The sequence below is a fragment of the Neopsephotus bourkii genome, unplaced genomic scaffold, assembly GCF_033783945.1.
Source record: "Neopsephotus bourkii isolate Nb327-2 ecotype Australia unplaced genomic scaffold, CSIRO-AGI_Nbou_v1 NB_1060, whole genome shotgun sequence".
NCBI lineage: Eukaryota > Metazoa > Chordata > Aves > Psittaciformes > Psittacidae > Neopsephotus > Neopsephotus bourkii.
Genome location: NW_026901548.1, coordinates 1536521 through 1563439, shown reverse-complemented (window position 1 = coordinate 1563439; position 26919 = coordinate 1536521). Strand labels below are relative to the sequence as shown.

The following is a 26919-nucleotide window of genomic DNA, read 5'->3' as shown; positions in this document are numbered from 1 at the left end:
AGTGTATTGGGGGGGGGGGGGGGGGGGGGAAAAAAAAGGAAAAAAAGAGAAAAAAAATCCAATTTATCACTTGTAACCATATATATAAATATATAAATATATATATTAAAAAAAAAGTGTTTATTTGCAAAAAGATGGAATTGTTTTAACAGTAAAAGTATCTTATACTAAACTCCTTGTTTGTGATGCTCTGTTTTTGGTAACCATGGACCCCTCCGCAGTGCTGTGGGCTGGATGTATTGAACAGCTCCATCAATAAATGGGTATGGATTTTGTATCAGCAGCAGCAGCAGCAGTGTTATTGTGCAGGTCATTGGAAGGGAGGGAGTGGGATCTGAGGGGTTTTGCTTTCCTCAGGGGGTGGATGAGGGAATATCCTGGTGCATCCCAAAACAGGGATGGGGAGCTCGGTACCTGCGGCATTTACCGTGCATGCAGCATTTACCAGGCATGCAGCAGCATTACCCTGATGCAAAGAGCATCATGTCCCAGCTCTGCTCTGTGGGACCCAGTGCACCCCCTGAGCACCCATGGGCATAAATCCCCCTTCTCTTCCTAACGTCTGCTTTGAGTCCGGATCCAGGTGAGCCCCAGGCTGAGCTCTGTGTTGGTGATCCCTCATCCCATGTTCCCCATGGATAATCTTGCTTCCCAAGTGTGATGGGGATCATGGACCCACTCATGCTCGCAGCTTCCACCCATGGCCCAAAGCACCCACTGTGCCCACAGCATCCACCTGCATCCTACAGCATCCACCTGCAACCTACAGCACCCGTCCATGCCCGCAGCACCCACATACACCCTACAGCCCCCATCTGCATCCTATGACACCCAAATGTGCCCATATCATCTACTTGCACCCTATAGCACCCATCTGCATCCTATGGCACCCAAACGTGCCCATATCATCTACTTGCACCCTATAGCACCCATCTGCATTCTACAGCACCCAAAGGTGCCCATATCATCAATTTCACCCTATAGCACCCATCTGCATCCTATGGCACCCAAACGTGCCCATATCATCTACTTGCACCCTATAGCACCCATCTGCATCCTATGGCACCCAAACGTGCCCATATGATCAATTTCACCCTATAGCAACCATCTGCATCCTATGGCACCCATCTGCATCCTATGGCACATAAACGTGCCCATATCATCTACTTGCACCCTATAGCACCCATCTGCATCCTATGGCACCCAAACGTGCCCATATCATCTACTTGCACCCTATAGCACCCATCTGCATCCTATGGCACCCAAACGTGCCCATATGATCAATTTCACCCTATAGCAACCATCTGCATCCTATGCACCCATCTCATGGCACATAAACGTGCCCATATCATCTACTTGCACCCATAGCACCCCATGGCACCCAAACGTGCCCATATCATCTACTTGCACCCTATAGCACCCATCTGCATCCTATGGCACCCAAACGTGCCCATATGATCAATTTCACCCTATAGCAACCATCTGCATCCTATAGCACCCATCTGCATCCTATGGCACATAAACGTGCCCATATCATCTACTTGCACCCTATAGCACCCATCTGCATCCTATGGCACCCATCCATGCCCATAACACCCCCTTAAACCCCTCTCCCGCCCCATCCCCGCCTCCCCATCCCCGCACTACAAATCCCGCACATCCCCGCGGCAGCTCCGCCTCCGGCCGCCCCGAGCCCGCCCATCCCCGCAGCGCCATGGCCGCGGCCCCAGTGGCCGAAGGGGCTCCAGGGGAGCCGCACGATAGGTAAGGACCCCAACACCGGACCCATTGCAACCGTTCGGGAACGGGATCGCGATCGCAATGCCCCGGAGCCGCCGTTTCGGAGCCGCCGCGTTGCGATCGCGATCCCGTTCCCCCCCGATGCCACTTCCGCGAATGGGGCCTCCCCATCCCATCGCTGCTTCCTATTCCCGCACCAAACCCTCTTCTCCTTCATCCCCGCCCATAATCCCGTTTGTTTCCCTGTTCCTTAGTGCGTTTAGACGCGTTTCCCTCGGGTTTTGCTCCAGAGAGCTGAAACTGCGTGTTTTCCACCCAAAACCATGTGTATTGAAGGGGGACGGCACTGGGAGCTGCGTCAAAAGGGGGGTTGGCACCATGGGGCAGGCAGGCATCCCCTTAGGACTAATGGTTATGGAGTGGTAGGCAGGTCACTGCATCCCATGGTGATGTTCTTCCATCCCATGGCTGTGTGCTTCCATCCCTCAGGATGAGTTTCTATCCCAAAGCTTGGCTTCTCCATCCCACAACGTGGTTTCTCCATCCTTTGGGCATATTCCCCATGCTTTGGATGGGTTTCTTCATCCCATGGCTATGTTCCTGCATCCCACAGCCCAGTTTCTCCATCCCACAGATCAGTTTCTTCATCCCATGGCTGTGTTCCCCTATCCCATGGCTGTATTCCCCTATCCCATGGCTGTGTTCCCCTATCCCATGGCTGTGTTCCCCTATCCCATGGCTGTGTTCCCCTATCCCATGGCTGTGTTCCCCTATCCCATGGCTGTGTTCCTCTATCCCGTGACTGTGTTTCTCCATCCCTTGGGTGGGTTCTTCCATCCCATGACTGCATTCCTCCATCCCATTCCTGTGTTTCCCCATCCCTTGGATGGGTTCCTCCATCCCACAGCTCAGTTTCTCCATCCCATGGCTGTGTCCCTTCATCCTTTGGGCAAGTTCCTCCATCCCAGCACCTAGGGCTTCCTAAAGCCTTTCCTTAGGGAATCCCTGCACATCAGCCCCTCTGGCCTGGCTTGCTCACAGGTAATGGGATCCATCCCTGTCTCACCCAGATCCCTGCACAGGGGGTTCCTGGTTTGGTGCCACCAGCAGTATATGGCTTATAGGGACCAAAATGATCCTTAAATCCCAAGGAAAGCCCAGGGAGCAGCTTCCCATCACCTTTAGGATAAGGTGGACCCAGTCTTTTTTGTGCTGGCTTTCCTATTTCTCCCAGTTCTAAGCCCAGTTCCTGGAGGCTGCAAATAGAAAGGATGGATTCATGCTTAAAAATCATCCAGAAGGGAAAAACCCATCCAAAACCCAGGAATTTTGGCCTGTGCCGGAGCTCAGCGATGTGGAAGGGAGCTGGGAAGCAGAGATTTACAGAGGAGCTCATGCCAGGAGGGGGGGCTCGGTCACTGCTGGGGTTTGGAGCCAGTGCAGGAGATTCCCATCCGTGCCTGGGATGCCGGGGGAGCGCTGGGAATGCTGCTCCCATCACTTGGAGCCGTGGAACAAAGGCAGGAAAAAGGGCTCCGGGGAGCCGGCGATAAGGAACAATGCTTGGGAAGGGCTCCCGGCCTCCGGGCTCCTTGTCCCTTGCTTCTTCCGTGAGAAGGAATGGGAATTGCTTCCCAAGGGAATGGTGTTCTTGAGCTGCTTTTCCAGGGAAAGGGGAGCCCGGGTGCAGTCACGGATGGGAAAAGGCTCCTTTGGTCATCGCTCACTTTGCTGCTCCCATCCTCATCCCGCTGCTCCTGCATCCCCTTGCTCCGGGTGATGCTCTCCCCTGCGGGTCCTGCTGCGCGAGGGCTGGTACCCCCCTGTTCAGCAGGGGGTTTCTGAGGACACCGGGATGCAGCATTCCCGGCCTCTGGAACACGAGGAGGAGGAGAGGGTTTTCTGCCCATTTTACCCCCATCCTCAGGCATTCCCCTCTGCGGGATGCTGAGAGTGGGGAGCATCCTCCCCATACATGCTCATGGTGGGTGTGCGCTGGGGCTGAGCCAGGGCTCATGTGGGGACCATGGGACCTTGTCCTGGTGTTTTGGGGCATCCTCCACCACCTCCTCTTTGTCCCATGGTCCAAGTTCTCCGTGGTGGCGGCGGCTCTGCCCCAGGACCCTGTGCCACGGTGCCAGAGCATCCCAGCCTGGTTTGGGGTGAAGGGACCGTAAAGCTCATCCGGCTTTAAGGGCAGGGACCCCTTCCACTGGAGCAGCTTGCTCCAAGCCCCTGTGCCCAACCTGGCCTTGAGCACTGCCAGGGATGGGGCAGCCACAGCTTCTCTGGGCACCCTGTGCCAGCGCCTCAGCACCCTCACAGGGAAGAGCTCCTGCCTAAGAGCTCAGCTCAGTCTCCCCTCGGGCAGGTTCAAGCCTTCCCCTTGGCCTGTCCCTATGGGGGTCTCCATCCCCACGCTGGCTGCGTCCAGCTCCGGGTGCTGCTGGCGCTGGGTCCCGGGCTCCCTGCCCTGCCTGGCACAGGGAGAGGATGCAGGGATGGGGGGGGCATCGAGCAGGGCTCAGCACCCCGCAGGACGTTATTCTTAGCCCGGGGGTGTTGAGTTTCACCCACTTGTTTATCCCAGGGAGGAGGGGACGTGTGGGGCAGCGCTTCCCTTGGGAGCTGAGCTCCGAGGGGGGGGTCCTGCATGGATCTCCCCCTACTGGGATCTATGGGAGTGGGATTAAACCCTGCTCCAAACCCCACCCCAGCAGCACCCTGAGCCTCATCGGGCTCCATAGGCTGGATGTGGGGTACCAGTGGGGGGGCTCCCCTCCATCCCCATCCCACACTCTCCCCCCTTCATCCTCCTCATCCTCCTTGCTCCCCATAGCCGTGCACTCACCAGTTGGGGGGGGGGCAGCGCTGTCCCCACCGAGCCCCCCACATCCAAAGGGAGCTGCGTGAGCCCGATCCTGGGGTGCAGAGGCACAAGGCGGGGGGGTGTTGGTGTTTATTGCCCTATGCAAAGGGCAGCGAGGGGAGGGGAGGGGAAGGGAGGTGTCACCTCACCCCCCCACATCCCCCCTGCCGTGTCTTTAATCAAGCCAGTGCTATTAATATCAGGTAATGAGCCTAAGCTGGGGTTAAGCCAGCGCTGGCCACTGCACAGCCCCAGTGCTGACGCTCCCCCCTCTGCCTCCTCCATCTTCCATCCCTGACCCCCCACCTTGGAGCTGCCGGGGTTGGGGGGAGGGGTCCGTGCCCATCCCCGTCGCCTTGGGGCCCCTCCTGTGCATGGCTCCGCGCACCGAGGCTCACCAGGGCCCCCCCATTGTCCCCTGGCACCGGTCGCAGCAGGAGCTCGGGGACCAGAGGGTGAGCCCCTCAAAGCCCCGCTGGGGCCATGAGCAGCCCCCCCGCCTTCTCCAGTGTCCGCATTTCGGGGTGCTGGGCCCTCGGCACGGACCCTGGGTGAGTTCCTGCTTTGGTTTTGGGGGGGTTTCACCCCTTTGCCGTGCGTGCTGGTGTCCTGGTCCTGCATCCCTGCAGGCAGCGGCCGGGGGAAGGATCAGCTTCCCATGGGACACGGGGTGAAGCCGGTCCAGCGCAGGGGCTCTGGGGGGGATGTGGAGGGGTGGGTGCGTGGTTGGTGCTGATGGGGTGCCAGGATGAGGATGGGATCTGCTGTTTGCTTCCAAGCTCGTGTCTGGGGCTCGGCCGCTTTTCCAATGGGATCTGTTGGGACCTGCTGCTTGTCCCCTTCACCCAGCGTGGATGTGGGATGGTCGGGGATGGAGGGCAGGGGGATGCAGGGAGATGGAGCATGGAGGGCACAGGGATGGGAGTGCGGTGGGGAAGGGGAGAGCAGAGCCCCTCTCACCCCAGTAAATCCACGCTTGGGTTGAGTGGGAGCAAAACGCATCCCTCAGACCCCCCCACTGAGCATCCCATGGGATCAGGGTTCCTCCTGGCGCCCTCCAGCAGCTACAGGGAGGGCAAAGGGTCCAGGGAGAGAGGCTGGCAGCCAGGAAGGCTTCACAGGAGAGGGGTTACCAAGCCCAGGGGATGCTTCCTTCACATGCACCTTGCTGGGGGATGCTGCTGGTACCCAGGGGTGCGCTCTGCCTGGGGAGGGTCTGCATGGGACAGGGAGCATCCTTTGGGTTCACTGCCTGTATACACAGAGAGGCACTTCCTTGGGGGGCTTTACTTGCAGGCAGGGGGCTTTGTGGCTTATAAAGCAATAGGAAAGGGCCAAGCGGGATGGTTGGGATGAGCCGTGCCTTCGGAGGGGAGGAGAGGCCCTTGCTGGCAAAGCATCTGCGATGCTTCCAGTGTAACATTAGGAGAAAGTGACCTTTGCAGCCCCACAGGCTCCCCTTGTCTGCCATAGATCATGGGCAGGGCTGGCTGGGGGTGCAGAGGATCCACGTCTGGTATAGGGAGGGATGGTGCCGGCAGTGCTGAAGTGTTTGGATAAGGGGCAAAGCCTGGGAATCCTGGAATGGGGAAGAGGGGAGACTGAGCTGAGCTCTTAGGGAGCTCTTCCCTGTGAGGGTGCTGAGGCGCTGGCACAGGGTGCCCAGAGAAGCTGTGGCTGCCCCATCCCTGGCAGTGCTCAAGGCCAGGTTGGACACAGGGGCTTGGAGCAAGCTGCTCCAGTGGAAGGGGTCCCTGCCTGTGGAACTGGATGAGCTTTAAGCTCCCTTCAACCCAACCCATTCCATGAGGAATGCAGAGGAGCAAACCCAGACCGGGTGTTGCAGTCTCCCCCCAGCAGCACTGAGCACCTCGCTGTCCCCATCACAGGCTGACAGCAGCCCCGGTGCAGGCAGGCATGGTTCCGGCTCGGTGGAGGCAGAGGTGACACAAACACAGTTGTTTACCAGGAAACAAACCGCCTCCTCTCACCCGTGTCCCTGCCCCTCTCCTGGGAATGCGCCTGCTCCAGAGCTGGGTTTCCTCTGGGAACGCTGCTGGGCTCCATGGGACGGGCGAGCGCTGCGGGATGCTCGGGATGCTCTGCTCTGGGGATGGGGCAGCCACAGCTTCTCTGGGCACCCTGTGCCAGCGCCTCAGCACCCTCACAGGGAAGAGCTTCTGCCTAAGAGCTCAGCTCAGTCTCCCCTCGGGCAGGTTCAAGCCATTCCCCTTGCCCTGTCCCTCCATCCCTTGTCCCAAGCCCCTCTCCAGGTTCCTGCAGCCCCTTCAGGCACTGGAGCTGCTCTCAGGTCTCCCCTTCAGGAGCCTGCCCCAGCCCAGCTCTCTCAGCCTGGCTCCAGAGCAGAGCTGCTCCAGCCCTCGCAGCAGCTCCATGGCTTCTGGGCTGGCTCAAGCAGGTCCACGTCCCTCTGAAGTGATGCTTGGGGTGCCCGGGGCAGGAGCTCAGCAAATCCCAGTGAATCCCTGTCTCCATGCTGGGGATGTGCTGGTTTGGGAGATGGGCATCATGTGCCATGGGATCCTGCTTGGTCAGAGCAGTAGATACCATTGTATATATCAGGAGCTATATCTTGGTCAGTGATACCCATCTTGGGATCCCATCCTGTACAGATGGCTGCTCCCAAATCTTCCGTTTTATCCAAAATCACCCTAAAAAAGGCTAGGGGGAGGGAAGGGAATTAACCTCTGTTCCAAACAGGCTTAAACCCAACCCTAGATCTGCAAAGCCGCGTGCTTTAAGCCCTGTTAAGAGCAGAAAGCCCTGCAGAGCTGTACCAGGTCTGGAGCCTGCGGTGCCCATGCTCTGACCTTGCATTGCTTTCCCTTTAGCCCTGTCATGGATGGGCAGAGGAGCTGCGTGAGCAGGGAGAGAGCCCTTTGGCCCTTCTCATAGGGAGGAGGCAGCCCTTGGTGAGCAGGGGAAGGGCAGGAGCTGGTATAAATAACCCCCCCTCCATGCTTATCTCCTGGCCAAGGGACACCGAGCACCTCCCTGCTGCTGCTGTCCCATTGCCAGGCTGGAACGGGCTCCATAGGGTGCTCTGTGCCTCTCCCTTCATGGGGCCGTGCTGGGAGGGGAGATAAGAGGGAGGCATTCAGGGCTCTGCAACAGCAAAGCGGCTGCAATGGGCTCAGGTTCAGGCCTAAAGGAAGGGGGGAATTAGAGGTGTGGGTGGGGATGGAGCTTGTGGGGTGAGGGTGGATGGGCTGGAGCTAATGTGCGTGGCTTCCATCCCCCAGGAAGGACCCTTAGTGCGTCAGGGCAGGTTGTTGCCCCCTGTAATAGCACCTGTGTGTGCGTTAGAGGGGTCACTGAGAGTGTTCATTTAATAGCGATGGTCCCCAGGCAGTCAGGGTGCAGGGAGGGATGCTGGGGAGGGACTCTTCATTAGGGACTGTAGTGACAGGACAAGGGGTAATGGGTTCAAACTGAAACAGGGGAAGTTTAGATTGGATCTAAGGAGGAAATTCTTTCCTGTGAGGGTGCTGAGGCACTGGAATGGGTGCCCAGGGAGGTTGTGAATGCTCCATCCCTGGCAGTGTTCAAGGCCAGGTTGGACAGAGCCTTGGGTGCCATGGTTTAGTGTGAGGTGTCCCTGCCCATGGCAGGGGGTTGGAACTGGATGATCTCCAGGTCCTTTCCAACCCGAACCGTTCTATGATTCTAAGTGATGCCTGTGTTGAGCCTTTTCCAGGCTCAGACTGGTTCTGTGTGAGAGCTCCATGTTTGCCATGGGATCGCAGCGGGGCTGCGCTCGCTTCTCCCCGTTTCCCACTGCATCCCTCACCCACGCAGCGTGCGATCCCATGGAGACCCCGCTTCCCCACCCCAGGAGCACAGCCCCTTCCCCACCACCGGTAACCGAGCTCCCTCCTCTCCCCATCCCCAGCAACAGCAGCGCCGAGTCCCTGGACCGGCTCTACCCCCCCGTGGGCTCCACAAAGCCCCCTCGGAAGCGCACCACGAGCCAGTGCAAGTCGGAGCCACCGCTGCTGCGGACCAGCAAGAGAACCATCTACACCGCGGGGCGGCCGCCCTGGTACAACGAGCACGGCACGCAGTCCAAGGAGGCCTTCGTCATAGGTAGGCAGGGGCAGCGGGGGGGGGTTCCTGCCCCACAACCAGGGTGTTGGCTCCATGGGTGCCCATGGTCAGGGCAGCGTTGATGGGGAGCAGTGGGGTTGAGGTTGTGGATGGGGTGATGGGTGACAGCAGGCACTGGGCTCACCATGGTCTGTGCTTGTTGTTCCCTTTGCTCTTGTTGTTGGGGTTGTTATGAGCTCCATGGGCTGGTTCTGGTGCCTGCTCTCCCTTTGGTACTCCACTGAAAGGGTGCCCATTGCTGTGCCCACTGCTTGTGCCGCTCGGCATCTTCTGGTTTGATGCTGTCCCTCTTTGGGTGATCCCCCAGCCCTGTGCATTAGGGCAGGACCAGGGCTCTACCCCGTCCTTTGGGTTGGTGCCTTCATCCCCTTTCCCCTGGCAGGCCTGGGAGGAGGCAGCGCCTCGGGGAAGACCACGGTGGCCACCATGATCATTGAGGCTCTCGATGTCCCGTGGGTGGTTCTGCTGTCCATGGACTCCTTCTACAAGGTGAGGCTGCCCTTGTGCCCCCCCCCCAGCTCATCCTGATGGGGAACACGGTGTGGGTTTAGCCTCGTGTTGTCCCCTTCCGCTGGCTCCTGGGACATGGGGAGAGGTTTGCTGGGGCGGTGCTGGGGATGGCCCCGTGCTCTGACCTCTCCTCTATGGGCAGGTCTTGACCAAGCAGCAGCAGGAGCAGGCAGCCAGCAACGACTTCAACTTCGACCACCCCGATGCCTTCGACTTCGACCTCATCATCGCCACCCTGAAGAAGCTGAAGCAGGGCAAGAGTGTGAAGATCCCCATCTACGACTTCACCACCCACAGCCGGAAGAAGGAATGGGTACGGGATGCTGAGGGGCTGGGATGACTGAACACAGCCCTGGGTTTTGTGGGTGAGCTGTCACGGTCATTGAGACCCCAGAGAGATTCCCAGGGTTGGGATGTCTCTGACCGCGTGTTCTGTTCCTGACTGCATCCCTTTGCCTCCACAGAAAACCCTGTACGGTGCCAACGTGATTATCTTTGAAGGCATCATGGCGTTTGCAGACAAGGAGCTCCTGAAGGTGAGGAAGGGCTTGGAGCTGCTGCTGGGGAAGCCCAAGTGCTGCAGCCCCTGGTCTGCAGCACAAAGAGTCCCAAGTGAGACACCTTGGTCTCAGCCATTCATTCCCAGGTACTGGGGGCAAGCAGGGACCTGCTCCCTGGCAGTGGTTGTGCATAGATAAGGAAGCCACCTCCCTGCTGGATGCGTGCACAGGCAGAGGCAAAGCTGGCATCCTGCTGCACGAAGCCTGCTGTTCCTAGCAGGGGCTTTCATGGGAATCATGTGGATGCAGGAGCAGGGAGCAGCGCACCCTTGGCTTCCTCCTTCCCAAGCCGATTGGGTTGCACTTCCCCGGAGCAAGGATGACCTCCAGTGGGCAGCTGGGAAAATCAGTTCCCAAGAGCATCCCTGCTCCTGGCTCCCAGCTGAGGGCAGCGGCTTGAGATGCGCTTGGCTCCTTCCCAGCATCACAAGCCAGCGCTGCTGGGTTAAGCCAGGGATGGAGTGTGCTGAGTCTGCCTTGACTTCAGCAAAGCGTTTGACACAGTCTCCCACAGCATCCTCGCAGCTAAGTTGAGGAAGTGTGGTCTGGATGAGCGGGTAGTGAGGTGGTAGGTGGAGAGAGGTCCCCTTTCCCCTGTACTCTGCCCTGGTGAGACCTCATCTGGGATATTGGGTCCAGTTCTGGGCCCCTCAGTTCAAGAAGGACAGGGACCTGCTGGAGAGAGTCCAGCGCAGGGCAACTGAGATGATGAAGGGAGTGGAGCATCTCCCTTATGAGGAAAGACTGAGGGAGCTGGGTCTCTATAGTTTGGAGAAGAGGAGACTGAGGGGTGACCTTATTAGTGTATATAAATATATAAAGGGGGAGTGTCCCGAGGATGGAGCCAGGCTCTTCTCAGTGGCAAACAATGATAGGACAAGGGGCAATGGGTGCAAACTGGAACACAAGAGGTTCCACTTAAACTTCTTCTCAGTGAGGGTGACGGAACACTGGACCAGGCTGCCCAGGGAGGCTGTGGAGTCTCCTTCTCTGGAGACATTCAAAACCCGCCTGGACACGTTCCTGTGTAACCTTATCTAGGTGTTCCTGCTCCGGCAGGGGGATTGGACTGGATGAGCTTTTGAGGTCCCTTCCAGTCTCTAACATACTGGGATACTGTGAGGGTGTTATCCTCTTGTCCCCTCCTTGCTGTTTAATAGCATCCAGAGTGTCGGATGCACTGCTTGGATGCAGAGATGGGGTTTGGGGAGAACAGGGCTCAGGCTTTGTGCTTGCCGGTTTCAGGCTCTGTTACCGTGGTGCTGTGCATGGGGCTCAGCACCCAGTCTGTGACTGGGGGAGAAGCTCTCTGTCACTTGGTGATGATGGGGGGGTCGTTCCCATTTCAGCTCCTGGATCTGAAGATCTTTGTGGACACGGACTCCGACATCCGCCTGGTGCGGCGCCTGCGCAGGGACATCAGCGAGCGCGGCCGCGACATCGAGGGCGTCATCAAGCAGTACAACAAGTTTGTGAAGCCCGCCTTCGAGCAGTACATCCAGCCCACCATGCGCCTGGCCGACATCGTCGTCCCGCGAGGTACCGCATCCCTGCTGCCGCCAAGGGGAGCCCCCGCCGGGCTTCAGGAATGGGTTCCTGCATAGGAATTTAGTGATGGTTGTAGTGGTTTTATTCGTTTTGATTGTTGTTTCTTGTATTATTTGTATTTATTTACTAATGTATTACTCAATCGAAGCAGGAATGTCTCCTGCTTTTCTAGGGAAGGGTTTGTAGGGGAAGCAGGTAAGGAGCGGGGTTGAACACAACAGTGGGACTCCTTAGGATCCCAGCCTGGTTTGGGGTGAAGGGACCCTAAAGCTCATCCCAGTTCCAACCTGGCCTTGAGCACTGCCAGGGATGGGGCAGCCCCAGCTTCTCTGGGCACCCTGTGCCAGCGCCTCAGCACCCTCACAGGGAAGAATTAGATCCTAACATCTATGGAAGAAACCCATTCCAGGCACTGCTGCTCTGTGTCCTGACCAGGCCGTGTCTCTTTTGCTTTTGGTTCACCCCAGGCAGTGGAAACACGGTGGCGATCGACCTCATTGTGCAGCACGTCCACAGCCAGCTGGAGGAGGTAAGATCAGCCTGGCCCTGTGCCTGCTCACAGTGGTGCCACTGCAGGAGGCAGGGCTCTGGGTGCCATGCTCATGGCTTGGCTTCCTCCTGTGCTCCACACCTGTGAGCACGGTGCTGCTCCCCATGCACTCCTCCCAGCCCTGCTCCCTGTGTTTCAGGGGAGGAGGATGCCTTCAGCCTGTGCTGGGGTAAGGGCAGGGATCCCCTGGTCCAGCAGCAGAGTCCTTCCCTCCTTTGGGAGCAGATCATGTGGGGACAAACCAGCCGTCCTCCAGTGATGGGAGTGATGGGAGGAACCTGCACAGGGAGTGATGTACGTGCACAGGGAGTGATGTACGTGCACAGGGAGTGATGTACCTGCACAGGGAGTGATGTACCTGCACAGGGAGTGATGTACCTGCACAGGGAGTGATGTACCTGTACAGGGAGTGATGTACCTGTACAGGGGTGATGTACCTACAAAGGGAGTGATGTACCTGCACAGGGAGTGATGTACCTGCACAGGGGGTGATGTACCTGTACAGGGAGTGATGTACCTGCACAGGGGGTGATGTACCTGCACAGGGAGTGATGTACCTGCACAGGGGGTGATGTACCTGTACAGGGAGTGATGTACGTGAACAGGGAGTGATGTACCTGAACAGGGAGGATGTACCTGTACAGGGGGTGATGTACCTGCACAGGGAGTGATGTACCTACACAGGGAGTGATGTACCTGCACAGGGAGTGATGTACCTACAAAGGGAGTGATGTACCTGCACAGGGAGTGATGTACCTACAAAGGGAGTGATGTACCTGCACAGGGAGTGATGTACCTGCACAGGGAGTGATGTACCTACAAAGGGAGTGATGTACCTACAAAGGGAGTGATGTACCTGCACAGGGAGTGATGTACGTGCACAGGGAGTGATGTACCTGCAAAGGGAGTGATGTACCTGCACAGGGAGTGATGTACCTACAAAGGGAGTGATGTACCTGCAAAGGGAGTGATGTACCTGCACAGGGAGTGATGTACCTACAAAGGGAGTGATGTACCTGCACAGGGAGTGATGTACCTGCAAAGGAAGTGATGTACCTGCACAGGGAGTGATGTACGTGCACAGGGAGTGATGTACCTGCACAGGGAGTGATGTACCTACAAAGGGAGTGATGTACCTGCACAGGGAGTGATGTACCTGCACAGGGAGTGATGTACCTGCACAGGGAGTGATGTACCTGCACAGGGAGTGATGTACGTGCACAGGGAGTGATGTACCTGCACAGGGAGTGATGTACCTACAAAGGGAGTGATGTACCTACAAAGGGAGTGATGTACCTGCACAGGGAGTGATGTACCTGCACAGGGAGTGATGTACCTGCACAGGGAGTGATGTACCTACAAAGGGAGTGATGTACCTGCACAGGGAGTGATGTACCTGCACAGGGAGTGATGTACCTGCACAGGGAGTGATGTACGTGCACAGGGAGTGATGTACCTGCACAGGGAGTGATGTACCTGCACAGGGAGTGATGTACGTGCACAGGGAGTGATGTACCTGCACAGGGAGTGATGTACCTGCACAGGGAGTGATGTACCTGCACAGGGAGTGATGTACCTGCACAGGGAGTGATGTACCTGCACAGGGAGTGATGTACGTGCACAGGGAGTGATGTACCTGCACAGGGAGTGATGTACCTGCACAGGGAGTGATGTACCTGCACAGGGAGTGATGTACCTGCAAAGGGAGTGATGTACCTGCACAGGGAGTGATGTACCTGCACAGGGAGTGATGTACCTGCACAGGGAGTGATGTACCTGAACAGGGAGTGATGTACCTGCACAGGGAGTGATGTACCTGCACAGGGAGTGATGTACCTGCACAGGGAGTGATGTACCTACAAAGGGAGTGATGTACCTGCACAGGGAGTGATGTACCTGCACAGGGAGTGATGTACCTGCACAGGGAGTGATGTACCTACAAAGGGGGTGATGTACCTGCACAGGGAGTGATGTACCTGCACAGGGAGTGATGTACCTGCACAAGGGAGTGATGTACGTGTACAGGGAGTGATGTACCTGCACAGGGAGTGATGTACCTGCACAGGGAGTGATGTACGTGCACAGGGAGTGATGTACCTACAAAGGGAGTGATGTACCTGTACAGGGAGTGATGTACCTGCACAGGGAGTGATGTACCTGCACAGGGAGTGATGTACCTACAAAGGGAGTGATGTACGTGCACAGGGAGTGATGTACCTGCACAGGGAGTGATGTACCTACAAAGGGAGTGATGTACGTGCACAGGGAGTGATGTACCTGCACAGGGAGTGATGTACCTGCACAGGGGGTGATGTACCTGTACAGGGAGTGATGTACCTGCACAGAGAGTGATGTACCTGCACAGGGAGTGATGTACCTACAAAGGGAGTGATGTACCTGCACAGGGAGTGATGTACCTGCACAGGGAGTGATGTACCTGCACAGGGAGTGATGTACCTGCACAGGGAGTGATGTACCTGCACAGGGAGTGATGTACCTGCACAGGGAGTGATGTACCTGCACAGGGGGTGATGTACCTGCACAGGGAGTGATGTACCTGCACAGGGAGTGATGTACCTGCACAGGGAGTGATGTACCTGCACAGGGAGTGATGTACCTGCACAGGGAGTGATGTACCTGCACAGGGAGTGATGTACCTGCACAGGGGGTGATGTACCTGCACAGGGAGTGATGTACCTGCACAGGGAGTGATGTACCTGCACAGGGAGTGATGTACGTGCACAGGGAGTGATGTACCTACAAAGGGAGTGATGTACCTGTACAGGGAGTGATGTACCTGCACAGGGAGTGATGTACCTGCACAGGGAGTGATGTACCTGCACAGGGAGTGATGTACCTGCACAGGGAGTGATGTACCTGCACAGGGAGTGATGTACCTGCACAGGGGGTGATGTACCTGCACAGGGAGTGATGTACCTGCACAGGGAGTGATGTACCTACACAGGGAGTGATGTACCTGCACAGGGAGTGATGTACCTGCACAGGGAGTGATGTACCTGCACAGGGAGCGATGTACCTGCACAGGGAGCGATGTACCTACAAAGGGAGTGATGTACCTGCACAGGGAGTGATGTATCTGCACAGGGAGTGATGTACCTGCACAAGGGAGTAATGTACCTGCACAGGGAGTGATGTACCTGCACAGGGAGTGATGTACCTGCACAGGGAGTGATGTACCTGCACAGGGAGTGATGTACCTGCACAGGGGGTGATGTACCTACACAGGGAGTGATGTACCTGCACAGGGAGTGATGTACCTGCACAGGAAGTGATGTACCTGCACAGGGGGTGATGTACCTACACAGGGAGTGATGTACCTGCACAGGGAGTGATGTACCTGCACAGGGAGTGATGTACCTGCACAGGGAGTGATGTACCTGCACAGGGAGTGATGTACCTGCACAGGGGGTGATGTACCTACACAGGGAGTGATGTACCTACAAAGGGAGTGATGTACCTACAAAGGGAGTGATGTACCTGCACAGGGAGTGATGTACCTGCACAGGGGGTGATGTACCTGCACAGGGAGTGATGTACCTACAAAGGGAGTGATGTACCTGTACAGGGGGTGATGTACCTACAAAGGGAGTGATGTACCTGCACAGGGAGTGATTTACCTGCACAGGGGGTGATGTACCTGTACAGGGGGTGATGTACCTACAAAGGGAGTGATGTACCAGTACAGGAGTGATGTACCTGCACAAGAGTGATGTACGTGCACAGGGAGTGATGTACCTGTACAGGAGTGATGTACCTGTACAGGGAGTGATGTACCTGCACAGGGAGTGATGTACCTGTACAGGAGTGATGTACCTGCACAGGGAGTGATGTACCTGAACAGGCAGTGTGGTACCTGCATAGGAAGTGATGTGCCTCCTTGCCTGCAGCCCTCCCAGAGCCAGCATCCCCCCAAACCCTTCAGTCCTTCAGTCTCTGGCTTTTCCTCTTCACCCCCTTGCAGACACTGCTGCAGTCTTGCCAGTCAAGAGCCCACTTTCCCACTTCTGCACTGGGTAGAGCCCTTGGGTTTCAAACCCCACAGTCCTGTCATGTTTGACACCCAAGCCCTTCTCCACGCACGTGCTCCATCACTTCCCCATCACTGGCTTTAACAAGTCATCTTCTGGGTGTCCTGGGCCAGTCCTGCCCAGTGGTTTGAGCCTGGCACCATTGATCCCTGCTGCTGTTTGCTCAATGGTGTTGCTGTTCCCTGAGCAGCAGCACCTCCTGCTCCGTGTTTGTAGCTTGGATGTTTCAGTGGTGGAGGTGCTCCGAGCGATGGATGGAGCCTGACTCTGAGCTGGAAGCACCTGGAAGTAGTAAAGGGCATGATTCCTGCAGGGCTTTCTGAGCCCCTGGGCAGCAGGAGCTGCTTGGCCCCTGGATGGGAGCTGGCAATGGCAGCATCCTGCTTCCCAGTGCCGCAGGGAGGGACCGCTCTTAGGCAAAGGCATCCTTGCAGGACCCCATCCCGGAGCATCCCATGCTCCATAGGGCTGCAGTTGGGACCTTCCAGCTGCCCGGAGTTACAGCACTGAGGCTGGCAGGTTGGGAAGTGCCTTTGAACGTCTGGGTCATGGGAGCAGGGATCAGAGCACCGATATTGTCACTAGCACCAGGATGAGGAGGGCACAGGCCAGGAGATGGGCAATGGATGTTTCACCCATCCTCTGGCTGGATGCTGCAGGCAGGGTGCTGCTGTGAGGGGTTGGCTTGGGGGGGGGGTTCATTTACCTGGGGAGGGGAAGAAGGGGAAAAGGCTACATGGGAATGCAGGAAAATATTCCTATTTCTCCTTTTCTTTTGTCTTGAATCGCCCCTGGTGTTGACAATGCTTAATACCGGTTGCATTGTGTCTTTGTGTTGCTGCCGCAGCGTGAACTCAGTGTCAGGTAAGAGCCCCTAACTCTGTCCTGTCTGTGCAGCCAGAGGCATTTCCAATGCCAGGCACTGCTTGGCCTAACCCTGACCTGCAGTCGAGACCGAAGCTGCCTTGTCCTTGTCTTTGGGACCAGCAGGGACAGGGATGTTCCCTAGGGATGCGTTCATCCTGCAGGGGTTGAGCCTTGAAGGTGGGGCAGGACCAGGTTTGCGAGCTGGGGACCCCCAAGAGGGGAGGTTTGCATCCTGGGATTCTCTTCTGTTTCCACCATCAGAGCCAGCCTCCATCCCTGATGGTTAACCATCATTAATAGATTAACCAACATGGCTCAAGGGTGGCGGGAGCCCTAGATCCCTGCTGCATGCAGAGATGCTCAGCTCCAAGCCTGATGATTCCCAGCTTCAGCATGGAGAGAGGTACCCGCTTCCCTGCAGTGCCTAAAGCAGCAGCAGGATTCCTGATTTGGCAGTGTCTGCGGATGGATGCTATAAAGTACACGTTGATTTACTCAGCCTCTTCAGCACAGGGATCCAGATGGGGCTCCAGCTCTCCTGCTTCCAGGTGGTTTTGTAGGAAGCAGAGGGGATGCATTGCTCCAAATGGGTTTCCATTTAGATTCCATCGCTGCATGGAGACACTGGAGTAACCCTGACATTCACATGGGCCATACAAGGAGCTTTTAAGATACCTGAGATGAGCAGGAAAGGCCTTGACTTCTTTCTGCTGCAGCCTGGGTGCTTTGTTTTCCTGCTGGTGGCTTGGCTGACCCCAACATGGGGCCTGATGGTTACAGACAGTGAGCCTGCAGGTCCAGGTGGGAAGGTGCTCTTTGGGATGGAGAGGAGGCTGGTGCTTTAAGAAGGGCAGGGATAACGTGAAGAGGGTAGAGGGATGTGTGTGCATGTATATATGTGTATATGTACGTATATATGTATAGATACTTGTGTTCCATATATACACATATATAAAATTCCTTTCTCTCCAGTGATTCTCCTCTTTAATGCAAGTGCACTCAGTACAGGTAACTTCAGTGCACCTTAAATCAGGTATCTGATGACATGCCAAGTAAGTACTGGCAGTGTCAGGATAACACATTTGGAATGGGCCCTCTGACCTGCACAAGTAACTGGGGTAACCACGGCCACAGCTTTATATCCTAAAGCTCAGGGGTTTATGGCCTATGCCATAAAGTGTGGGAGGAAAATCCCTGCAAACCCCATCTGTTTTCCCTCCTGGAGCCCTTGTGCTGCTCTTCCCCATCAGCTCCTCTGTGCTCCCGAGAGATGGGGATGCATTGAAATGGGATGCGCTTGGCAAACACGGGAGCAGTTCCCTGTCCTCTTGTTGTGGATGGCTTCATCTAAGTGTCAGGGTGGTTGTTCCGATGCCACCCCCTTTTGATGGCCCTGGGGATGCAGTGAGGCCTTGGTAGCTGGTGGAATAAAACCTGGATGCTTGGAGCTGCTCCCAGTCCGAGTGCTTCTCTGGTCCTTGTGCTGCCTCTCCTGACCCGGAGCGTGGCTGGGATGGGCAGGGAGCTCCTCTCCCTCATTCCCAGCTGATCAGACGGGTGAATCCCAAGGAGTTTAATGGTGCCATTTAAGGGCCTGTTCTCCTCCTGTAATCACTGCCTGCTGAGGAGCATCCTTGCCCTGCTTGCATTCCCCCAGAGCACAGGTCAGACATTGGTGTCCTGGCAGTTGGGGTGTTTCCTTCCCATCTTCCCACGTGTTTAACCATGTCATTACCTGCAGGCACTCCCTCCCCATCCATGCCCAGGTGAGTGTTTCTCCTGGAGCATCCCTGCCTCCGGGACCCATCACTCCCAACCTGGCCCCATCCCTCCTGCACTATTACAGCAGCCATTCCCCTCTCCCATCACTATTCCCCTATCTCCCAAGCTCTGGATCAGCTTGGCGTGCCCTTTACCAGTTGTGTCTTTAAATATCAACCCATAGCACAGTTTAATCGCCCTTGTTTGAAACATCAGCCCTGAAAGCCAGCCGCTGTGCCTGCTTGAAATGCCTTGACTGCATTAGCTCCTTTATCACTGGATGCCTCTTGTCTGCTTCCTGCTTGACAGCGTGCTCAACAAAGAGCCGAGGATGCTCCCTGAAGCCTTCCTGCAGGACGGGCTCCCCTTTCTCTCCTCTCTTTCTTTCTTTCCTCTGCCTTTTTTCACCTTCAAAGCTTCTGTTCTTGCGGGGGGAACATCGGTTTCCGAAGTGGAACGTGTTCTTGACGTGCTCGGGGCTGCCCGCCTCAGCTTTCCATTGTGGTCCTGGGGTGGGGACAGGAAGCATCACTCTCAAACCGGGCTGCCTGCAGGTGGTGGCAGCGACCTGCTCCCTCCATCCCTCCCAGCACGGTGGGACACAGGGTACCACCACAGGGAGCGTGGTTATAGAGGGGTGATTGAGCTCTTCTCCCTGCTCCATCATCTCCAAGGGATGGTGATGCCAGGGCAGGCACTGAGGGAAGGGAGGGTTTCTCCCTGTGTTCCCATTGCTCTCAGCATTCCAGGGCTGGAGCAGCTCCTCTCTCCAGGAGGGGGGCACCCACAGTGTTCGCATGGATGCGGGGCAGGCTGGAGGAAGGGATTGCAGCCGGGATGCAGGGATGGAGCAGTGTCCCTGCCGTGACTCCATGGATGGAGCCAGGATCGGAGCCATGGAGAGCAGCCCTGACCTGACTGGGTCACCCAGGGAGGAGCGCTGGGGTCTGCGGGGCGATGAGGAAGGTCCAGGAGCCATAGATCAGTCGGGGTTTCTTTCCCCCCTTTGGCTAATGACGGTGCTCTCTCCTTTGTTCCATGTCACGTTTGTCCCTCTCCCTTTAAACTCCCGTTGTCTCCTGTCTTGTGTCCCTGAACATCCCTCCCACCCGGCGACCAGAGGAAGCTGCGCTGGGATATGTGAGGAGACAAACGCTAACAGCCAGCCGTGGTTTTGGTTGTGCCACTAACACCAGGGATGGGGACAGGGGCTGTGAACCGCGGCACTAACCTGGGCGGGTGGCTCGCAGGGTCCTGCTTTGCTGGGGCAAACCGGGGTGGAGGGACTGCAGAGAGCATCTTTATCCCAACCCCAGCAATGGGACCTGCTGCTGTTCCTGGTGGGGATGCCCATAGCACCAAGTGCTTCCCTGCTGTTGGGGTTGCGTCCAGCACCCAGCACCAGTCCCTGTATGGGTGTTGTGGGAAGGGGTGGTGACAAAACACTGGGGCTGTTGATAGCTTGGGGTGCAGGAGAGGTGTTCCCAGGCACCCAGGGTTGGTACCAGAGCAGGGAGCCCTCACTGGCATCAGCAGTGCCACAGAGACCCCATGGGAGAGGGGCTGGGATGGGATGGGATGCCGTGGCATGGACCTGGCAGTGATGGAGGGATGCCCATGGGAAGCTCAGGGCTGTGATGGGCAGGAGGCAGCCCTATGGGCTATGACCCTACAGCTCCTTTAGTTTGGGCAACAGCACTTGGTGAACCCATCAGGGCCATGAGTGTGTGGCTCTGTGTTGGGGGGTCCATCTCTGCCCCCCCCACCCCAGGAGCAGGCAGCCCCTTGCAGGCTCCATCCTCTACCAAAGACAGGGCTCAGATGCTCGCCCGCTGCATAGTCCTGCATCCCTGGGGTGGGTTCAGGCAGGGCTGTGCCCCAGGGCAGGATCCATCCCCAGGGAGCTGCCAGCAGCACATCCCTGATGCAGGAGCATCCCTGAGGGCAGCTACCCCACCTTGGGTAATGGACAGGGAGCTCGCTCCATCGGCAGCAGGACCAGGGCCTTGAGGGCTGCTTGTCCCAAAGAGGCAATGGGGTTTGCAGGCAGCAGGAGCCCGTGTGGGGAGCACAATCCCAACACGTTCCCTGCACAGAGAGCAAGGAGCCCTGAAGCACCCGCAGGCCTTGGGAATGTCTCGTTTGGTGCTGGTTGGCCAAGACCAGGAGATGGCTACGTGGATGGAGGCCTCAAGTCACCCAGCCCTGCCCTCCTCCATTCCTGCCAGTCATCTTCTCTGTCTTCCTCCCCGCTTGTGTGCCTCTGTGTGTGTGCAGTTAACCCCGCTTTCTGCTTGGTTTGAGCCTCCATCACCCGGTGCTTCCGTCTCTTTGCTCCCTTCTCCTGCCAGCATCTCCCTGTCCGGGATGCAGCACGTGTGTGATCTGATGTGTGGCTTTCGGACCCCAGCCCTCCTCCCAGACACAGCTTGTCCACCCTGCCCAGCCCTCTAGAAGCCAAGTAGATGGGACCTTCATCTCTGACTAATGGGGCTCCATTGTGCGCTTCCCAGTGCGCGCTGGTCCCTTGATCCAAGCATAGCTCCACTATGGGTTCTGTGGGGATGACTCGCACAGAGCCAGCCCTGAAGGCTCGAAGCTGTTCCCAGTTTGGTGTCAGTTCTGTCCCTGAATGGACCAGGCGCTCTCTGCAGTGGTCTCATTCCTGGTCCCATGGCCAGCGCCGTGAGCCCGGCTCCTGTTCCTGGTGCAGAGACACCCACATCAACCCCTCCTCACCCCATCCATCCAGGACCCCCCAGGGATAAGGCTCCGGAGCAGAAGGGTTTGGTTTTACCTTCCCCTTTCTTCCCAATGGAAACCACGATGCCCAGCGGGAAGAGCAGGTCCTCGGTGCACGGGGTCCCTCTGGCTCCACCGAGCACCATTCCCAGGAGCAGGTCCCTTTGCCATTGCAGGGCTGGACGGCCTCAGTGTGCGTTTGCAATGGGAGATGACCTCTGGGAGGATGGCTCCGGCCCTGCGCTGTGCCCCAGCCTTACCCAGGCACCTCCTGACCCTGTGTTTGCTTTCCAGGGCCGCCCTGGCCTCTGCCCATCAGTGCCATCCTCTTCCTCAGACCCTCAGCGTGCTGAAGAGCACCCCTCAGGTGAGGGGCATGCACACCATCATCAGGTAAAGCCCTCACTGCCGTGCCTGCCCCAATGGTGGGATGGGGCTGGTGCTTTGGACCCCACATCCACCTTGGGGACGTGGGACAGGGCAGGCACCGAGAGCGCTCCATGCCCTTGGCAACAGCTTTTGTGCTTCCTGCCTCAAAGCTCCCACCTCAATCCCCATGGGTGTGGGCAGCATCTCTGCGAGCATCCCCCGGGGCCTGCTTTGGTCCTCAGCCCACGGTGCCTTTCCCTCCCTCCCCTCCAGAAACAAGGAGACGAGCAGGGACGAGTTCATCTTCTACTCCAAGCGCCTGATGCGGTTGCTGATTGAGCACGCGCTCTCCTTGCTCCCGTTCCAGGTGGGTTCAGGGATGGGGATGGGGCTGGGAGGCACCAGGCGCTCTCATTCCTCTCCCATTGCTAAGCTGTGAGTGCCGGGGAGCTGGGATTGTCCTGGTGCTTCTCCTCCAGCCTTAGCCATGCACCAGCCCTTTCCTCATGGGGTGGAACAAGGCTCCTGTTGGCCATGGCTGCGGGTGCCTCCCCTGAGAGCCACAGCAGGCCCTGGTAACGCTTCTCACATGGCTTTTGTAGAGCTGCACAGTCCAGACCCCTCAAGGACAGGACTACGAAGGGAGGACGTACAGTGGGAAGCAAGTAAGTGGGGCTGTTCAGACCAAAAAGTCCTATTTCAGACCATTGGGACTAGGTCTTTAAGGTCCCTTCCAACCCAAACCCCTCTGTGATTTATGGTTATACCCCATGGGGTCGCATTGAAAGGTGTTTTGCTGCAGGGGAAGGGCAGCCTGGGGCTTCCATCAGGCCTGGCTTTGGTGTTTGCTCTCATGCCCATGGCCGGTGGCCCGGGGGCCATCAGCAGCATCCCTGTGCCACTGTTGCCTTCGCACTGAGGGAGCCAGGACTGACACAACCCCCTCGGAAGGGCTGTGCTTTGGGGGTGCTGTGCAGCTCCCCCCCCATCCCTGTGCCCTGCAGATCACCGGGGTGTCCATCCTGCGCGCGGGGGAGACCATGGAGCCGGCGCTGCGCGCGGTGTGCAAGGACGTGCGCATCGGGACCATCCTCATCCAGACCAACTGCAACACGGGCGAGCCGGAGGTAGGGGTACCCCGGGGTACCACGGGTGATGCTGTGAGTGCTGGGGGTGACTCAGGGCTTGGTGATGGAGCTGGTGAGCCATCGGGGTGCTGGTGCTGGTGCTGGTGCTGGTGCTGGTGCTGGCAGGGGTGGCGGGGAGTGCGCTGAAAGTATCTGAAGGGGGCCTATAGGGATGCTGGGGATGGAGTCTTCATTAGGGACTGCAGTGATAGGACAAGGGGTAATGGGTTCAAACTGAAACAGGGGAAGTTTAGATTGGATCTAAGGAGGGAATTCTTTCCTGTGAGGGTGGTGAGGCACTGGAATGGGTGCCCAGGGAGGCTGTGAATGCTCCATCCCTGGCAGTGTTCAAGGCCAGGTTGGACGGAGCCTTGGGTGCCATGGTTTAGTGTGAGGTGTCCCTGCCCATGGCAGGGGGGTTGGAACTGGATGATCTTAAGGTCCTTTCCAACCCAAACTGTTCTATGGTTCTATGGAAGCTTCTCAAGCAGGCTTTGCCAGCAGGGCTGTGCATTCCAGGGCCACTCTGTGGTCCAAGCTGGGGTCTGAGAGATGGAGATGCAGGAAGGATGCTTCACCCTTGCTCAGAGGCAGGAGGGTTGGGGTTCGTTCCCTTCCCCTGCAGGCTCTAAGCTGCCCCTTTGCCCCCCCCCCCCCCAGCTCCATTACCTGCGGCTGCCCAAGGACATCAGTGAAGACCATGTCATCCTGATGGACTGCACCGTGTCCACCGGCGCCGCGGCTATGATGGCAGTGCGGGTGCTGCTGGTATGGAGAACACCGGGAACGCTGCGTGGAGAGGGGGGGTTGTTCCCAAGTAACACACAGAGCATTTAGATTGGATCTAAGGAGGAAAATCCTTCCTGTGAGGGTGCTGAGGCACTGGAATGGGTGCCCAGGGAGGTTGTGAATGCTCCATCCCTGGCAGTGTTCAAGGCCAGGTTGGATGGAGCCTTGGGTGCCATGGTTTAGTGTGAGGTGTCCCTGCCCATGGCAGAGGTTGGAACTGGATGAGCTTCAGGTCCTTTCCAACCCTCACTATTGATTCTATGATCCTAACCTCAGGCACGGCCATGCTGAGGGGCTGTGGGGTGAAACTGCCTCCTCCATGGCAAGGGTGCTGTGATGGGGGACAGCGCAAGCTGGGGTGACTGTAACCGTGTGCTGACCAAGTGACCCCATCCTTGTGCAGTAACTGATGGGGTTTGGTTGGTTTCTTGGTTCTGTGATCAGTAACCCCAGCTGGCCACAGAGGGGAGGAAGAGATGTGGCTCCGGGAAGGCCATTGAGTGCTTGGAATGCTGCTCACTGGACGAATGGACCATAAGCTTCCATAGATACCCCAATGTGTCTCTGCCTTTATGTAGGATCACGATGTCCCAGAAGACAAGATCTTCCTCCTCTCCCTGCTGATGGCAGAGATGGGTGTCCACTCGGTCGCCTATGCTTTCCCCCGGGTGAAGATCATCACCACTGCGGTGGACAAGAAGGTGAACGACCTATTCCGGATAATCCCTGGCATCGGTGAGCATCTGGGCAGGAATGACCTGGTTTAGGGGGGGGTTCGTGCTTCAGGCCCACTCACCAGAGGAAGTGAAGCCCTGGTTGTCAGCAGTGGCCTTATTGGACTCGGGTACCCACTGCCTCTGCCGTGTGGGTGCTGGAATTGATGCATCCATCACCTTGTTGGCAGAGGAGCTGCTCCCCATGGTCCTCCCCCAGCCCCAGATGGAGAAGCCAAGCTGGGCCATGGGGAGCAGCCCTGTGCCCACCCCATTCCCTAAGCTGCCACCTCCAAACCAAGCTCCCTGTGTTCTTATGGGACCTCACCTCCACTGCACCAGGGAACACCCCTGCTAACGGGTGCTAACGCGGCCTAAGGGATGCTCCAGCTCTGCTGCTCAAGCTGATGGAGAAACCTGCTCCTGGTCCCTGCACTGTGACTGCATCTCCCTTCCTCCCCACAGGGAACTTCGGGGACCGGTACTTCGGCACGGATGCTCCTCCGGACTGGAGCGATGATGAAGATGCTCTCAGCACTTAGCTGGCCATGGAAGTGCCCCACGGGCCGGGCAGCTTCAGCACCGCACCTTAACCCCATTGCAGAGCTCCCCCCTCCTCACCAAGCATAGATATTTTTTGCAGCTCTTACATTGGAGATGTAGGGCCTATTTTTTCAGAGAACACAGATCCTCGTTGGTGCCCCAGCCTAGAGCGGAGGTAATTTATTTTAATTTAAATACTTGCTGATAGATAACTTATTGCAGAGGTTTTATAAAGGAAAAGAATAAATTTTTCTCGCTGGTTTCTCTTGTATGGAGCTGCTCCTCGTCCCTTCCATCCCGTACCCCCAACCCGCACTTTGTGGTTGCTTCTCAGGGAGCACTGAGGCTCTTACACCGCAGGGAGAGCCTGCCCATGGGATGCGCTGGCTCTGCCCGATGGGTAGCCCCCATCAAAAGCCACCACTCCCATTCCCCAGCTCCCTCCTCTCACTGCCGCACACCAGGGAGGCAATGCCATGCCCTAGATCCAAGGGAAGAGCTGGTACCAGCGAGGAAGCTGAAGTTGAGCTCAGATCGCATCACTCGTTAGCTTAAGCAGCACCGAGCCCCTGCTCCAAGTGCATCACATCTCACCCCAACAGCAGCTTGCTCATAGAACAGTTCGGGTTGGAAAGGACCTGGAGATCATCCAGTTCCAACCCCCTGCCATGGGCAGGGACACCTCACACTAACCCATGGCACCCAAGGCTCCGTCCAACCTGGCCTTGAACACTGCCAGGGATGGAGCATTCACAACCTCCCTGGGCACCCATTCCAGTGCCTCACCACCCTCACAGGGAAGAATTCCCTCCTTAGATCCAGTCTAAACTGCCCTGAACCAGAGCTGCTCAATGCCCAGTGGGCAGCAGGAGCATCTCCTAATGGTCTCCAGTAAGCAGACTCAAGGAGGCTTTGACCCCTGTAGCTGATTCAAAGCACCAATGCAGCATCCCCATTGAACGCACCAATGCCAAGAGGAGCATTGGGGCTGCTCCAGAGGGGTTTGATCTGTTGGGGGGGGGATGCTCTTGTTGCCCACATGCAGTGACTGGGGGTACCTCGGTGTGGGCTCAGGTGCGGAGTCCACAATAGAGACATCCTCAAGTGGATTGAGGAGCCAGCACGGATGGGGCTCCCTGCAGCAAGGCCCAGCAGACCCTGCTTGAGCAGCGCCAGCAGCATCCTTGAGGGACACCAGACCTCGTGTGGGCCTTGAGCAGGGTTTGCCCCACTGTGGAGATCCCACAGCGCTTCCTTGGAGGAGAATGGGGGGAAGGAACATCCTCCATCCCAATCCACGCACACTGTGGATGCAGCCCCTCGGAGCAGCCCTCCGTTTGTCCTCAGATCTGCATCTCTCCCCAGCAGATCCCTGTTTATCCCTGCAGTTCTGCACTTCCCCTCAGCACACGTTTTCCCCCAGTAGATCCATGCATTCCCTCACCACATCCACGTTTTCCCTTCGCAGATCCACCGTGTCCTTCAGCACACCCACACTTCCCCTTAGCACATCCACATCTCATCCAGGTTTGGCCACCACGCAGCCACGCTCTGCCCCAGCAAACCCAACCCCATGCCCACACCAACACCTCCCCTATGGCCGGCTGCTCCCACCCCTCACCAGGGCACCTTCCCCTCCCCTCCTTGAGGTGCCAATGGTGACTTCGGCACCAACCCTGTCTCTGGTGGCTTTGACCCATCCCCATCCCCATCCCCATCACCCTAACCCCGTCTCTATGAGGTTCAATGTGTTTGTGAGCGGTGCTGGCAGCATCACCACATCGGAAACCCTGTGTGGGAGGGATGCAGGCGCGCTCCCCACAGCAGCACAACGCGCTCCTCCCTTACCCAGGGACCCATCTCAGGCACCAGGGGCATCCCACTGGGGCCACCAGTGCTGCCCACGGGGGTCTCACCATCTACAGTGAGAGTAAATGGGGTGCTCTGTTGAGCCATGATGGGATGCCCGGTCCCCACACCCCGACTGGAGGCATGTACCCAGCTCCAGCTCCGACTTGCTGCCTCTGTTTGACCATCAGCACAGTGCAGCACAT

General features: G+C 57.4%; 1 protein-coding gene across 3 annotated transcripts; it reads left to right on the top strand.

Annotated features, from left to right (window-relative positions):
- The first annotated feature begins 1678 nt into the window (after positions 1-1678).
- Positions 1679-25136, top strand: UCKL1 (uridine-cytidine kinase 1 like 1). 3 transcript variants are annotated; one of them, XM_061361487.1, is made up of 15 exons: positions 1679-1764; positions 8523-8716; positions 9120-9226; positions 9390-9560; positions 9712-9783; positions 11157-11346; positions 11823-11884; positions 19703-19722; positions 21619-21717; positions 21967-22060; positions 22296-22358; positions 22698-22820; positions 23481-23588; positions 24188-24344; positions 24788-25136. In XM_061361487.1, the coding sequence occupies exons 1-15, from the start codon at positions 1715-1717 to the stop codon at positions 24862-24864; spliced, it is 1587 nt and encodes a 528-aa protein (XP_061217471.1). In that variant the 5' UTR covers positions 1679-1714; the 3' UTR covers positions 24865-25136. The 3 variants fall into 3 exon arrangements, with proteins under 3 accessions (XP_061217471.1, XP_061217468.1, XP_061217470.1); XM_061361484.1 differs by lacking the exon at positions 1679-1764 and adding an exon at positions 5074-5160; XM_061361486.1 differs by lacking the exons at positions 1679-1764; positions 19703-19722 and adding exons at positions 5074-5160; positions 16802-16818.
- The last annotated feature ends 1783 nt before the right edge of the window (positions 25137-26919 follow it).